The following is a 16,484-nucleotide window of genomic DNA, read 5'->3' as shown; positions in this document are numbered from 1 at the left end:
GGGCGACAGCGGGCAGCGGCCGCGGGGGCGGCTCGGCCGCCAGCGCTCCCTCGGAGCGGCTTCCTCCGAGCCGCTCGCTCGCAGCCAGCGCAACTCGTGTTGGAATTAATTCCTTCCTGCCGAGTTTTCGTTGGTATTTTAAGTTTTTTCTCCCCGAAGACTGGCAGGATCTTTAGCATGGGAGGATTAATGTTGCTGTATGAAGTATTTAAATGYTTTCAAATATCAATTAAAGCAGTTTTTAAAAAATAATCTTGTATGTATATATCACCCTTGAAGAAATGATAAAATAGGCAGTGAATGACAGAGGTACAAATGCAGCAGTGAATTTGCACTGCAGTAATTACTTTTTTTTAATATCAGATAGTGTGTGATTAAATACCTGTGAGAAAATTAAATTTACGTGATGAATGGGTGTAGGATGAAGGTTAAGTTATTGTGAGAGCTGATACTGAGATGACTGTAGGAAAATATTACTTTCCTTAATTTATTTTGTTTCAAGAGATTTGACTCCATTAAAAAAAAATCACTCCAAATTTAAATAACTTATCTTATTTGGTTGATTAACAGCAAATACAGCTGTTATCTGCCGAGAGGTAGCTCAGAGAATACTATGTTGGTTTTATTGTACTACAGGTAATTAAATTCCCTGAAAGTTTGTAGGCCTTTTCTACAGGTTGTGTCTGCTCCTGTTAGTAAATGTGAGAGTGCTGCCATCTTCTGTTTGTTCCTTTCAGTAATTTGGGAATATCAGATGTCTGTGAAAAGCTATTCTCAGCCCAAGTAAATTCTCAAATCTAAGGCCACTGCAGAATATTTTAAGGTAATMGCTTCAGGAAGGCATAAGGTAGTGTTTTGGTATGCTTAGCTTTCTATTAAGAAGGAGCAGGGAATTTATGCTATTGAAAGTTTTGTTTTAATCAAGGGAATATTTGAAATCAGTCTTTCTACTTCAGCAGATTGTGTGTGCCATCACTTGTGCTTTTCTGTGAGTGGGTGTAGGAAGTTCCAGCTGCAGGCTAGGTTTTAATTGAAACCTAAATGCTTATATTTTTAGCTGTTAATAGTTTGCTATTTTTTTTATCGTGTGTTTTGAGATCTTCCCCATGACTGTGGCRTTATAAAGTCCAGCGCAGCAAGCGGGGGTCTTCTGTGTTGTATTTAGATGTGGAAGCAAAGGGACAGAGGTGAGGAGAGAGTGCCAGTGCCAGCAAGCTGTTTCCTTTGATTTCTGTGGAAAAAAAAATGCTTTTTATAAATAAGACACTGCCATTTGTGGAATAACTTGTGAAAGCATGTGTGGTTCAGAATAGAAGAAATTATTAGGGATTTTTTTACCTTCATTCTATCAAGGAAGGGCATGTTGTAGATGGCTAAAGTTAAACCTTTCAGTCAAACACGTTGTATTACAGGAAAATGACTAACTACAGATCAGGAGTGTCTGTTCCCAAATGGATAATGTTAAGTTCCCTGAGAAAGGGTTGTGCATGGAGAGGACATCTGAAGTTACACAGTGACTTTTGCAAGTAGATAGGAAGGTGCCTTATGGCCCTGATATTTTATTCTGTTATTTTTTTATTTTTTATTTTAATTTATTTTTTTAAGGCTTGCCACTGTTGATAGAAATCCTATGCCGGTAACTCGGTGGCCGAATTTCACATTTCATCAGCGACTAAAGTGTTGAATCAATCTCCTGGAGTAGTTCTGCTGTTTTTCCTTAATGAATAAATTGGTTAATGATGATTTAAAGGTGAAATCATTAGTTGAGATCTTTTTCTAGCAATGGAATCAGCCAGCAGATTGCACTAGCCTTAATGATGATTTATATTGTTTAATGTTTTCTAGGCAGCACAACAAATAATTGAACTTCAAGAAGCAGCCCAAATAAATGCAGGATTACAGCCAACTAATCTAGGGAGAAACAACAGCCTCCATGATATGAAGACTGTTGTAAAGACTTGGAGGAACAGGTTACCTATTGTGTCAGATGACTTATCCCATTGGAGCAGCATTTTCATGTGGAGACAACATCATTACCAGGGTAAAACTGCCTGGTCCAGCATGCATTCATCATGTAATTTTCAAGACAACACATTGTTTGAAATAAGTTCTTTGTATTCTTTTTATTTAAATATGCAGGAATTTTGTTGTTTTTTTTTCGACAGAGGGTTATTTTTGTTGAATTTCTGTTTATAAGTTCTGTTTTCTTAAATCATCATTTCATGTATATTTATTGTTATGTAAGATTTTGCTGCATACACAGTTTCATTTATAATGACAAATGTTTCATGTTTCATCTTTAGCCATTGTGACTGCATATGAGAATAGTTCTCAGCATGATCCTAGTTCCAATAATGCTATGTTGGGAGTTCATGCTTCTGCATCAGCAATTATCCAGTATGGAAAGATAGCGCGAAAACAAGGGCTGGTCAACGTAGCTCTGGATATACTGAGTCGCATTCATACCATTCCGACTGTGCCCATCGTGGACTGCTTTCAGAAAATCCGCCAGCAAGTTAAGTGTTACCTTCAACTGGCAGGAGTCATGGGCAAAAATGAATGCATGCAGGTACGTTAGCTTTATCTTTGAAGTTGTTGTTGTAACTCGAGGGGGTTTCTAGGATCACCGGTGCAATTTGCGATTATTTGAATAGGTGACCCGTATATGGAACACAGTCTGAATTTGGTTGGTCATGTTGTAGGTAAATGCATAAAGTTGCCTTAAGTAATGCTGTTAGAGTTAAAAGTGAACTGTCCTGTTTGAGCTGAATACATGATTATTTTAAAAAATTAACCAAATAAATGTAGAGGACAAACAAGTAAAAAAAAWTTTTTTTAGGAGAGAAGTGGAACAGACTTCGTAAGTATGACTTGCAAAAGAAACAATACTATCACAAGACTAAGTGAAGATCTAAATAAAGGTTTTGAGTGACTTACCCTGTATGAGTGAGGAATATTGACATACTGAAGTGAAACTGAGTGAGTTAAATGGATAGGAAAAAAAGAACAGTGACTAGGCAAAAAACCCTGACATAAGGTCAACCAACTTTAAGATAGAAATAATAATCCTTCATCTGGTGAGGTTTAGCTATAACATCTGATAGCTTTGCATAGGCCAGTGGGAACTTAAAATTGGTTTCAATCCATGTTTTTTTAAAGGATAATTAAATAGAAAATAAATAAAAACAGTAAAAATTCATGTTGTKTAAATTTCAGGAGGATATTTTGGCTGTTTTTTATGGCACTTTCATTTTTATAGAAACTTCCATTTTAGAAGATATTTTTCATTAAGGCTTATTTAACAGGGTCTTGAAGTTATTGAATCAACTAATCTGAAGTACTTCACCAAGGAGATGACTGCTGAGTTCTATGCATTGAAAGGAATGTTCTTGGCACAGATTAACAAGTAAGTGTGTTGGCTGGAAGAGGCACTAGCACACATTTAAGAAAAATGCAGCTGAYGTACTTAATCACAATATTTAAGCAAGAAAGTAATTCCGTGTGTTTATACAGACTAAAATTTGGCACAACTGTTAAAGAAAGTAAAAGTACAGGTGACACTTGGTTGCTGTGCAGTTTAAAGATGTAATGACTGGTAATATTTCTAAGTGTATAGGGAGACTAGCTAAAGCAAACATTTCATCAGCTCTTTTTTTAAAAAAATCTTATTTTGGGAGAAGAGGCTGGGGTAAAGGGGAGGGGCAGGGAGAAAAGATCTACCCAAAGCTTAACAGCTTAGTATGCTTTTTTCCTTGGTTCCATGGCTACTTTGTTAGTCAAACTGATGAAGACTTGAGTAATTTCCTAGAGTAGCTGACAAAAAGAGGTGGCTTTAGCTATTTTTAATGTAAACATCATATACAAAACTAAGGAGAAAATGCTCTTCAATCTATAAGCTTAAAGTTGTCTAGTCAAAACTAGCAAACCTCTGTGTTTTTTGTTTCCGTTTGTTTCATTGCACATTGTATATGTCCCTCTTATAAGCTATAGCTGTTAAAGGCATAAGAAGATGTTGTGGCATAATTCAGAGTGCTTAGACAAGTCTGCTGTGTCATCCAACATGGAAATGTGACACAAACTCATTTCAGATAATTGAATTGGAGAGATTAATGTGGTATGTGTTCGAGACATCTTGCATTGTAGCAATTAAAAACACCTAAGTGCAAACATTGATTTCAGACAACTACCTTTCTAATGTTTTTGCTTTATGCTGACAAGCATCTTATTACTTTGAGGAAGAGCTCTCTTTAATCCAGTAAACAAATATCTCAGTAGTCAGATTTTGCCTGGTGAGACCTTAAAACACCTTCAGATTTCAATGACTTTTGGTATGCATGATTTTTAATAGCAGTATTAATGCATGCTACATATAGGTGGAATCACTCCTTTACTGCTCACATGGTATACACTTACTGATTTAAATCCATCAGCTTTTAAGCTGTACACTTCAGCTCCACATAGCAATTTAAGTCAGGAAGTGATGAATATCGTCTTCTTGGATACAAGAGAGAATTTTAAATAGGCAAAATGTAATTACTTTAATGAAAAGTGCAGTGAGCTTTTTTATGACGACAAATGAGCTTAGTTGTAGTTGAGGTGTAAAGAGAAGAAAATCTACTCTTTCCCCCTCCCTGCTTTTTTTATTTTCTTTCTTTTTCTTTTCCTTTTTTAAGAGCAGGAGGAAAAAGTAAATAGTAAAAAAAGTAAAACTGTTCATTCCTTCAGGATAGGATAGGTAATGAGTTTTATTTAGAACACAGTTTTGATTTATTTACAGTTTCTAAATCTTGCCAAAAATAAATACAGGCATTTTTTAACACTACAGTTGCATACAGTTAGGAGGAACGGCCAAGGGTTGAGGTGCAGCCCTGGGTGCCAGCGAAACCGAGAAAGGTCACCTGTGGTGTTGCAGCTGCGTGAGCTGCCCCTGCTCTGAGCAAGGTGATAGAAACCATATTGAAAAAGTCATCTCAGGTGTCAGGAATGATAAATAGTAGAAAGSGAGAAAAGAAAATCTAGTGGAACGTCCTGTTGTTGTAGAAGGGAAATAGTGATACCAAGTCATTTATCAGGCTGCTCCTGTGGTAGCATGCTTCTGGACCTCAAAGGAGGGTACAGAACGCCACTGAAAGCCAGTAACATGGGTAACATAGAAATTAATATGCACTGTAACAGATAAAATTATTTCCCTTTTTATCATTTTAACCCAATAGGTAGTCATTTAAATTTGTTTATCATTGCAGACTATGATCCTTMAAGCTAATAATATTTTTATGTTTTTAAGAATGAGATAAACAAGCAGTACTTAATCTTGTGCTGTTTATCTAAATGCTTATTCTATAAGAGAAAAGTGGAGCACTTCTGTATTAAAGGATTCCAGAGTGGTTTAAAAGCTCCTTCAATTCAGTAATGTATATGTGTGTTTTCTCATCCTTTATTTTTGTGCCTGAAATGTTAATGCGTATTCCACAGGATTATGGATTCAAGGGCTGTATTTATATTGAGATGTATCATGCWAAACTTTAAACTAGGTGCTTTTGAGGAAACCTAGAGAAGACTTTAGAATTATCAAACTACTAATCTTTTGATTACCAAAACATTTTTTTTCTGAATTCAAGATCTGTATGATTCGCCTTCATATTTCTTCAGTTTTTGCTGTTGGAAAATAAACATTTTAGCAATGGAGGTCAGAAACTGGCTGTTTTTTAGATAACTTTTATTTTAAATTTTTCATGATTGGTGTGAGTAAACAGTTAAGTAAGATGTAGTCCACCAAAGAATAGCTAATACATCTTCACAATTTTGCTTTTTTCTCACCTCCRGTTTTGCTCAGCAGAGAACTATTTTTGATGCATTTGCTTTTGCTTGTCTTGTGTTATCATTCATTCTTTCTCTCCCAGGATCTTATTCTCTTGTTTGGGTTGCAATTGCAATTCAGTCCTAGGCAGTTTTTGCCAATCAGTGCCAGGATATGGAAAATGGCCCTATTGTAGCTGACCTTTTTTTTTTTTTTTTATTATTTGTCTTTGACCTACTTAATTGATTCAGACTCAGGTTGAGTCAGTGTTAATAGTATAGATAATAGGTATAAGCTATAATATAGCTGCTGTTAAATGAAAGAACTTCTCAGGTAAGTGAAAGGGAAAGGCAACATTTCTTGGATACTATCACACTATCTGCGTTCTTTMCTGTGACTAATTCAAATGTGCAGGATATCGCTATGATATACTTAGGCTAGAGTATACTAAATGCTCATTGGGATGAAGAAATAAAAGGATAAGTGGCAGGATAAGATTCATTACTAAGTTTGGATATCATGTTTATTTTTGATTGGTAGTAGCTGAGCACTTGATTAAAAAATAAATATAGTTTATTTCTAAATAATGGAAAATTTTTAATTTTTTAGGGAGCATGTGAGTATCTTAAATATTTATGTAATTGTTCCCACTATGAAACATTTACTTTCATAGGTYCTAAATGCTAAAAGGATTAGGAAAGCTAAGAGAAAGCTTAAGAGCTTGCTAGAGAACTTAGTGGAAAGATATCATTCAGTATTAAAAAAGTGGTTGAATTACCYTATCAGATTTCTGCCTCTTAGATAGTGTAATAATTTTGTATTGATAMAAAATGAATATTCACATTTGTCACAATGCAGGTCTGAAGAAGCGAATAAAGCTTTTTCTGCAGCTGTGCAGATGCATGATGTGCTAGTGAAAGCATGGGCCATGTGGGGTGATTACTTGGAGAATATCTTTGTGAAAGAACGTCAGCTCCACCTGGGTGTGTCTGCTATTACTTGCTACCTGCATGCATGTCGTCATCAGAATGAGAGCAAATCAAGAAAATACTTAGCAAAGGTAAGATCTAGATTTTTTTTTTTTTTTTTAATGAGTTCTACCTCTTCAGAAGAGGCTGGAATTGTGTTGAAGTGCCCAAAATTGTGCAATTAGAGGAAGCTCAGTTATTAACTGAAAGCTTTAATTTAGGCTGCAAGCTTACATATGGTAACAGTAGATGATGAGTAGCTTATCCTGCATTTTTCTACTTCACCAAGATATCTGAGCTTTAGATGTGGAACCTTTTTCTGTGTGGGAGATATGGGGAAAATTTATCATGTTCAGCATTTCTACTCTATGATGCAGTGAGAAATCTGAAAAAAGGCATCATGCCTTTTTAAAAATCATCATGCAGTGTTTTAAAAAGTATCATGAGTTGGTGTCTGTTTATTGCTGGAATGGATAATCATATTAACTCTTACCTTGCTATTGCATTTTACTCAAAACAGGCTTTTTCTGTAAGTTTTTATTCTATTTCCACAAATTTCAGTGAAAGATCTTTGCATTATATATATCTCAGTTTGAGTATATTTAATATTCCTCATGAATAAAATTTAAAAACTTTTGATAGACTGTGGAAGTCATTCTGTTTTGAACATGAAACAAATAGAAGATAGTTTTAGTGCCTACTTAGCACTCTGACATTTATTACTCTCTTTGTCTGGTTACATGGTTTTAAGTGATTTTTAACTTCGTACAAGCCTTCTTGTGTTCTTTGCTTCAGCTTTTGAATTTAGTCAAATATTTAGCAAAGTCAAAACCATAGAATTAACAGCACTTTCTTGTTCCAMTTTTGCATTTCAGCTCTGTATAGACACCTCTTCCAGCTACTTACCTGGCATCAACTTAAAGGGTGTCCCTTCTGTCTCCGTCAGTGATGGGAATCATGGATTGTTATAGCTGCAGTGTCAGCTGTAATTAATTTAATCTCCTGACAAAATGAATGCTTAATTTTCTGAAATTTCCTCTCCTATTTATGTTTTAGTACATTAGACAAACACAGTTACTACATTCATGTTCTCCTGTTAACTATTTGTGTTGTATTGTCAAATCCCCMAATTTTACTTCAGTTATTTTTGGATGCTTAAGACAAATAGTCAGTGCGTAATATGTTTGAATTTAAACTCACATGTGAAAAACTTTCATTAGACTTGCCCAGTTAAAATAATAGTAATAAAAAAACCCAAACAAATATTCAAGCTTTTGCATCAAAGTTAACTTTACCCCAAAAGTTTGTATTCTGTAAACATTCTTTGTTTTCCAAAAAACCAAAGAATTTATGAATGCACTCAGCTTCACTGGCTTTTTTCTTTCTTGTTCCTTAGCTTTCCAGTGCATCTGCATATATTTTTAATATCCTTTAATATTTTTTTCTAGGAGAAAAAATAACATTGGCAAGGTATAACAAGTGCAACTTCTTGTGTCCAARTAAACTTTGACACTTGCAAGGATTCCAGATAAAACAGTATCATGTTAATAAAATGTCATTTTTTTCTGCATAATCCAAATACTGCATTCTTAATTTGTTCAAGCCCTGAGATTGTCCGCTTGAAACTGTCTTTTAGGTTCTTTGGCTCCTGAGCTTCGATGATGATAAGAACACATTAGCAGATGCAGTAGACAAGTACTGTATCGGTGTCCCGCCTATTCAGTGGCTCGCCTGGATTCCCCAGCTGTTGACGTGCCTGGTTGGCTCTGAGGGCAAACTCCTCCTCAACCTCATTAGTCAGGTAGGTACAAAAGATCATCATTAGTTCTGTGTTTTCAAGGTGAGATATAAATGTTTTTAGGAGCGAATTAAGAGAATGCTAAGCTTTAAAAGTGCTATTATTTGTAACTGTTGTTGAATGAACAAGTGTATRTGTTTATTTCTCTCTGTAAGCAGAATATTGTTACTTTCAAAGTGAGTGTTACTTAATGAGGTTAAATCCAGTGAAACACTATGCCATATCTGCATGTTATGATATTATGTGAATACTATGGTACACACATGCATTTGGAAGTGTGTAGTAAATGCTTGTAACATAGAAGTAGGAATAAAGAATTTTTCGATTTARTGACTAGACGGAGAAACTGTTTTGTTAGTGCTTTTTTTTTATTAGACATAATTTTTAAAAAAGTATTCTGGCTGTCACCATCAGGAAGCTTTATAGAGGCTCTGTACATTTTCATGCTGAGTGTAACACATATAGAAATTGGAAGAATAAGGATGAGGTTTATGGAGGTAGATGAAGAATTGGACTTCCTGGATTTGTACCTTCAAACAACAGATGAGCTTTGATTATTCTTGCTTTGGTTTTAAGATTTTGCTGCCTTCTCCTGTCTGCTCTAAAGCAGAATCAGTGGAACAGAAAGTGTACCTGTATTTCTATATAAAATTGCTRTATAGGACTTACTGCAGCTGATGGAAAATCTGTGACATTTTTCTGTTGATGTGTTTTCCAGATGGTTTTGTTACTGCTTGGTGTGAACAGGGTTCAATACCATGTTTTTAGAGGTGTTACCTGTTCACTCACTAGCTTAAGCCCTGTTTTAGCTTGCACAAACCCTGGAGGCATTTTGATATGTTTGTTCACTCAGGTTAATCTAAAATAGTTGTGAAGTCCTATTAACATGCAAGTGAACACATGTAGCTCTCCTGCTGACACGCAGGTGGATATATGAAGTTCTCCCGACAGCCTTTAACCTAGGCCACTTCTGTCTACAGCACTCCACAGTTCCCTGAAAACTGGCAGAGGAAAACTGTTGTTCTGAATTTCTCACTTAGTATTATCCGTTCTTTCCTTCACGCTGTATTTTTGAGATGTTCAGCTCCCTTCATACTTCTCCCTTAGCCCATCCTCTGTGCAGAGCTCCAAAAAGAGAATGTGTATTCTCATAAAGAGAGAATATGCCACATGTGCTTGCATGTGCATTGATGCTTGTGTATATAACATAGGGGTGTGTGTGTGTGTGTGTGTGTGTGTGCGTGTGCGTGCACATTTTCTCTTTCCTGCTGTCTCTGTAAAATCAAAGTGAAATTTTGAAGAGGCCACAGAGGCCGTGCACCCGAGCAGCTTGAGAAAGCAAAGTAATTAGAGCAAGATACCTGATTGATGTAACTTGATACTGTCTTGCAACACCAGTGTGCTCAAATGTTTCGTGACAGCAGACAGATTAAACCTATTTCAAGTGAATTGTAGAGACCTTGTTTATTGTTAAGCACTTCTGTGTGAAATTTTCAGAAGTGAGTGCCTATGCAGAAGTCCTACTGGTAGAGCTTAGGCTCATAAATATCACAGATAGTTTTAATAATCTTGCCTTTAATCTTTGGGTTCACAGAAGAGATATACGATTAAAAAAATACAGGTTTTGTGATTTGCCAGTGTGGAACAGTGTTTTACTGGTTTGAAACCATAAGTTTGCAGAATAGAACCAGGCCTTTACAATTCTCCTTAATTTATTCTTGATTGACAGCATGAACCATACGTATGTCATGTTAGTAGTCTGTCATCAAYAGTATGTTACTGAACAGTGAATTGCCATTAGAAAACTTCTACCACTTACCATACGCATTTGGATGCAAGAACAATACGTAGTTTAATAAAATTGTGGCTGGGGAAGCCTCTTGTCATATCTTGAGATGTGCTCTCATCAGTAGTACTTAGTTACATTGTTTCTTTCCTTTGATAGATACTGAGGTTTGTAGATTTTAAAAGGGATGCTGAGGGTTTAGCTTTTTTTACTTTTTTAATAGCTTTTTTTTTTTTTTTTTTTAGATAAATTGGTATCCCCTTACATTAAGTGCTGCAATTAGGTAGAGTATAGTTACTTTCTAATGGGCCTTCTTGTCATATAGTATTGGGCCTAATCTAAAGACAAGACGGTGTCATTGTATCTGTTTTTGTTCTATTATGTGTGTAAGATCCTTGAGCTGGCCTCAGTACTCATCTTTATGTTGTTTCCAGATTTATTAGACAACATGATATGAAAGCCCTAATTAGGTGTGTTCTAATGTGTGTGGAGAGTCACCATTTAATTCTCTTYGGATTTCTATTACTGAAATGGTCTTTAATTTCCTAGTTTTCCATAAGCTGTTATGTAAAATGAGGAAATAATTATTACTGATGTGCACTTATTTACAAGGAGAATCTGTACCTATTGACTTGATCTATAGTCAGTTTTCATTAACTGAGAAAATAGCAAATGTATCTATACCTTCATATAGGTGGGAAGAGTATATCCCCAAGCTGTCTATTTCCCTATCAGGACCCTTTATTTGACCTTGAAGATAGAACAACGAGAGCGCTACAAAAGCGGTGAGATTGATAACAATAAAATTGTTTGGACTCTTTTGGAGCTGCCATTTTATAATTTGGTCACTGCTGTGTGTTATACTTGACTTTACTGGGAAAATAGCCTTGATTAAGTTGATATGTTTTGTAGAGAATCTAAGGAAAAAAAATCTTGATAAACTTTGGGTTCTGTTTGTTTTTTTGAGGTTTAACCTACAGATGGCTTGAGCTGTCTTGAAATTTCTTGAATAAAATATTCACCAAGAAGAGTTCCATCTTCTTAAGTCTCATCTCACCTTAACTGTGGAGAATCACACATTCTTTACAGAATCAGAGATTTGCTTTTTCTAMCAGTAGAGGTAGAAAATTCTTAGATTACAAATACAGGAGAGAGTCGTTGTTTTCTAAGCAAGCTGTGTAATTTTGATCTGGAACATGAATCACGTGGCATTCTGTTTCCTTTTGAATAATTCAAATATTTAAAATAATTTAACCAAAAACTAGTTTATGTAGCTCAAATGAGATAAACTGCTTTCTGTGAATGAACTGTATTTTAACATTTGTAAAATTGCTTCTTATGGGGAACTTTCAAGTAAAATGAGCATCTAAGTTAACAAAAAATAAAATCAATTTCTGTTTTGAGCAAATATGTGGGAAGTGGGGACAACATTGAAGGATTTGTGAACCACTTTTTCAAGAATAAATTCTATTTAGAATCACTGTGTCAAGCGATTCCACAAACTTGCTTCTTTTGTCCTGTATAATCTCTTAGGAATCTCAGAAAAGACARTTGAAGAACTTTCCTTTCTGCTCTGTATTCATTATTACAAAGTGCATTGTTTAGTTAATTGCCCATTTTTCTTGTGAATTGGTCCATTAAATTTCTGCATAAAAATTTAAATGGCACAATTTAAAGAATGTCTTATTTTTCTTTGGGTGCTCCAGTAGAAGAGGAAGAGATGCTCACATACTGTAAGACTAAGATAAGATATTTTCATTAAAAATATTTTCTCTTTAATTCCTTAACTACGTTCATATCCAGCAACAGTGTCTTCTGTGCCAAATTCTTCCAATTGCTAGATGTACAGTGATAGCTGATAAAATATTTTTCTCGTAATTGTCCCACAGACTATTGCTGTCTTGGTGGGTTAGCTGAGATCTTTGATCGTAGAAATTGGATGTTGTTTGAAGTAGTGGGTCATAATCTGGTCAATCAAAACTCTGTGTGTAATCATTGTATGATATAGTTATGCAAGCAATCAGTTCTACTAGAAGATGCACTCTAAGATAATTTGCATGTTGTTGGCATCAGCATGTTTATTCCTCCAGTTACATGTGAGAACCCGCCAAAAAAAGGTGGGGGGATGCGCATAATTTAAGTAATTGAATCCTATATGCAAAGATGTCAATTACTTCAAGAGCTCAGTTCAGTAGTGTAAAAGCTAAAGCTAGATGTCTTGTGTTTTTGAAGAGTGCTTATTTTGCTCTAACTTCAGGAACCCTGTACCACTGAACACCATTTGAAGCAGAGTTTTCTTTCRAAAAAGCTAAATTTTCTGTGACTCATTAGATAACATATGATTAACACTTAGTGTAAATATAAAGCAAATTTTTGGAACAATTTATTTTATTTCTTGCAGATATGTATCACGTTTAAWTTTTTTTTTATTATTTATTTTTTTGTTTTGATTTTTCTTTTACATTTTCCAGATTCTGGGCAACAACAGCCAAGTTCAGTTGGAAATCAGTCCCATTCTGCCTCAGATCCTGGGCCAATCAGAGCCACTGCACCAATGTGGCGGTGCAGCAGAATTATGCATATGCAGCGAGAATTGCATCCAACACTTTTGTCTTCTCTGGAAGGCATTGTAGATCAGATGGTCTGGTTCAGAGAAAATTGGCATGAGGAGGTATTTGGCTTTGATGTGACTTCATATTTATGTATTAGCTAAGGAGAAGTTAGCTGTGACATTATTCTCTAGAATTACGTTTAAACATTAATCAAAACAAATAGATTTTTTTTTTAATAAACTGATGTATTCCTATAACTGACAGTTCTTATTGGAGTTTTAAGGAGCTTAATTATTTCTGGAATCAATACAGAAGCTTCCCAAAATTATTAGTATGATAAATGCCTCTAATTTTAGATTTTCAGCTGTTGCTTACATTAACCAAAAATTTTTATTATGCTAAGTTTTGGAGATACTGTTTTTCTTCTTGATCTGGTGGTCTGTGACAGGTGGCGATTATTATTTTGATATGTTTGAAATGCTTGAATGATATCAAAAAGCAGATGGACATCCTACTCAATTTTTATTATTTGCCTCTCAGAGTGGTAGGCTGTTCAGTTCTGTCTGCCTAACACAGACTTCATAGCACTTGTTTGAAGAATGTTTCCTTGTACCACTTTGTTTTCTAATTTATCACAAAACATAAAAGCTAGCTGCTGTTAGAAGAGCAAATCTCACTATATGATGCAGTATTTCTGCTGTTCAGTATGTTAATTTGCAGTGCTAATAAGAATCAGTGCTGACATTCTGATTGATACTCTGATCCAATTTAATAATACAGCTTTAAGTAAATACATTCTTTGCTATATATATTTACATATATGTATTTTTTTTTTTTTATCTGTAGGTTCTTAGACAACTGCAGCAGGGCTTGGCAAAGTGCTATTCAGTTGCCTTTGAGAAAAGTGGAGCAGTTTCAGATGCCAAAATCACTCCTCATACGCTTAATTTTGTCAAGAAGTTAGTCAGCACTTTTGGAGTAGGTCTTGAGAATGTGTCTAATGTGTCCACCATGTTTTCCAGTGCAGCCTCAGAGTCACTAGCCAGGAGAGCACAGGCAACAGCTCAAGATCCTGTGTTTCAGAAGTTAAAAGGACAATTTACAACAGGTACATTTTWAAAACATATTCTTAAATTTTTACTTTCAATTTCCAGAGAAATTTTCCCCTTTCTTCCCCTGCCCAAAGTTTACCTGTGAAAGCATTCAGTTTTTTTTTCACTCTGCCTCCAAACTTTTTTCCCTTGAGAGAGAGTACAGAAAAGAGCAGCTCTCTGCCATTCAACAAAACCTGGAATATTTTATCTATTACTTTCTTCTGTGGAGTAACCAATGAAAAACGGACCACAATATAGAGAATAAGTTTAAACTTTAGTGCTATTTTGTTTTATCTTCATTACMCTAGCTGTGATCAAATCCCATATGTGTTTAAAGATGAATTAGAATAGCTCATTATAACATTTCTGCAGTTTGCATAGAATTACCTGCCACAGATGAGGACAATAATGGTCTCTACTTTATGATGGATAACAGAATTTAATGCTGTTTTTACTCCAGAACTCCACACTAACAGTATTGTGTGAAGTCTTTTAAAAAAGGCTACTTCTGACGAGAAAGATTACTTTAGTGTTTTGGATAGCTGGATTATAAAGATCACATTACACAAATTCACATAATTGTTAGGTAAATTGAATAAATAACTTTAATCAATTGTAATAAAAAAGACACTTTAGGGAAGTAGCTTGTTTGCTTCCTTCAGCTTCTATTTATCAGTGGAGTTATATATTTGATATATATCTGATGTTGATTTAATATAACAAAAGCCTCTGTGCAGTACCATGTGGTTTTGGTGCACTTGCTGAAAAGTATTAAGACCATGTCAGCTATATATGACAGAAGCTGACATGTACTAGCATTAGTGGATTGCCAGCTCTGTGGGGTTCTGTACAAATTCCTATCTGCACTCATCAGTTTTTCCTTAAAGATGACTGTAAAATTAGATAAAAAGGAATAGTTTAATTTTTCTAAACGGAAGAATTCAAGCTAATTAGTTGTTCATAACTGGAAAGAGAGAATTTCAGTGAAGACCTGGATTTTCATCATCTTCTGAATCCACTTTTCTCTTTACCCTCCTGGGAGTCTCACTTGGATGATCCTGGCAAGAGTTAAACTCCCTCATCTTAGCTTTCACAGCTGATGAAAAACATACCCTTTTCATATCAAGGTGATTCCTTTGCAAAAGTGAATCTTGCATTGAAAAGTTACTCTTTTTAGAATTCTAAGTTAATTTTAACTTAAGGCAACGTTAAATATTTGAGGTTAACAGAGCATTCACGGAGTCTGAGAAGTAGACTTTCAGTGTGTGGTAATTGTGTTGTGTGTTTTGTTTGTTTTCCCCCTTCAAGCATTTTACTGATAACTTGAAAAAAAGTGAACTGATGGGGATCTTGTGAAAGTAACTCGGTTGTAGATATGACCTACATATCTTGTGCACATTATCTATTGCATGATGTCCTTTTGAGGCACAACAGTTGCATGACAGTGGATAATGAAAGTCCTGGACCATATGATTAAATTTAATGGATGAAGGCTACTAGGGAAGGAGATGGTAGTTGAAACATTTTGTGAGCCTTTGACTGAAGATTGTAGGGAAACAAAATACATCTGGGCTTGTTTTCCATTTGTACAATGGCTTACATGTCCGTACATTCCAGTAACAGTCTAGGCACTTTTCATTGCTATCCATGTTGATGTGCTGGGTTTTTGGTTGGTTTTGAGTTATTTTGCCCTGTTATGGTTTCTCTCAGTTTTTTTCCTTAAGATACGAGTGTTAGGGAGATCCGGGGTTTCAAGACTTGTAAAGGAAAACTAAATAAAATACTAGGCTCAAGTCTGCAAATTTTAGAATAATATTTCAAAACATTTTTAGAGAACCAATTTAAACTTTATTGCCAGTCAATTCTATTTTTAGTAAAAAAAAAAAAAAAAAAAAAAAAAAAAATGGTACTGATAGGTTTTTCAGTTTCTACTTGCTTGTTGTGTACTCCTCTGCATGTCTTTATAAATGGCATTTAAAATTTCCAGGTTTGGTATCTAATCACAACATTTATAAAGGATTATGTGGATCAGCATGTAAAATAACAAAGACAAATAATGTAAAGTCATTGCAAAGCATTTCCTAGTAAACTTCAATATAATAATACGTAATTATTCTCTGCTTCTTTCGCTGAAGATGTCAGWTTTTATTTTTCAATTATGATGAAACATGAATAGCTACCAGATTAAAATAATTATTTTACTTAGTACTAGATTAGATTTTATTTTAATCTATTAAACTTAATGTTTAATTCACAAATAAGGTTTGGGAAAACAGATGAAATTAAGCTGATCATCTTATTGTGCAGTTTTATAATTCATTATGCAGAAAATAAACAAGTTTTTGAATAATTTTACAATAACAGTACATAACTAAATAAATAGAACTAATTACCTTTCTGAACATAAAAAAGAATGCGTTAATATTATGTGAAACAATTTTTAAATCATACGCTGCCCTTTTGTCGCACTAGAACTTTCATATTTGTTT

At 34.8% G+C, this 16,484-nt stretch overlaps 1 protein-coding gene across 4 annotated transcripts in view; it reads left to right on the top strand.

Moving 5' to 3' along the window:
* TRRAP (transformation/transcription domain associated protein) overlaps positions 1-16,484 on the top strand; it is a 100,176-nt gene that overhangs the window by 68,821 nt on the left and 14,871 nt on the right. For 2 of the 4 annotated variants that reach the window (XM_085301679.1, XM_085301670.1), the window contains exons 57-64: positions 1,846-2,041; positions 2,304-2,569; positions 3,306-3,406; positions 6,656-6,857; positions 8,402-8,566; positions 11,044-11,134; positions 12,821-13,020; positions 13,748-14,009. In XM_085301679.1, the coding sequence (XP_085157805.1) occupies positions 1,846-2,041; positions 2,304-2,569; positions 3,306-3,406; positions 6,656-6,857; positions 8,402-8,566; positions 11,044-11,134; positions 12,821-13,020; positions 13,748-14,009 (1,483 nt within the window). Of the gene's footprint in view, positions 1-1,845; positions 2,075-2,303; positions 2,570-3,305; positions 3,407-6,655; positions 6,858-8,401; positions 8,567-11,043; positions 11,135-12,820; positions 13,021-13,747; positions 14,010-16,484 lie in introns of all 4 variants that reach the window. The other 2 variants (XM_085301660.1, XM_085301651.1) reach the window with 1 other exon arrangement.

This window comes from Rhea americana, unplaced genomic scaffold, assembly GCF_003343005.1.
Source record: "Rhea americana isolate MKP2758 unplaced genomic scaffold, rheAme1 scaffold_10, whole genome shotgun sequence".
Taxonomy (NCBI): Eukaryota; Metazoa; Chordata; class Aves; order Rheiformes; family Rheidae; genus Rhea; species Rhea americana.
This window is presented reverse-complemented; position numbering and strand designations above follow the sequence as displayed.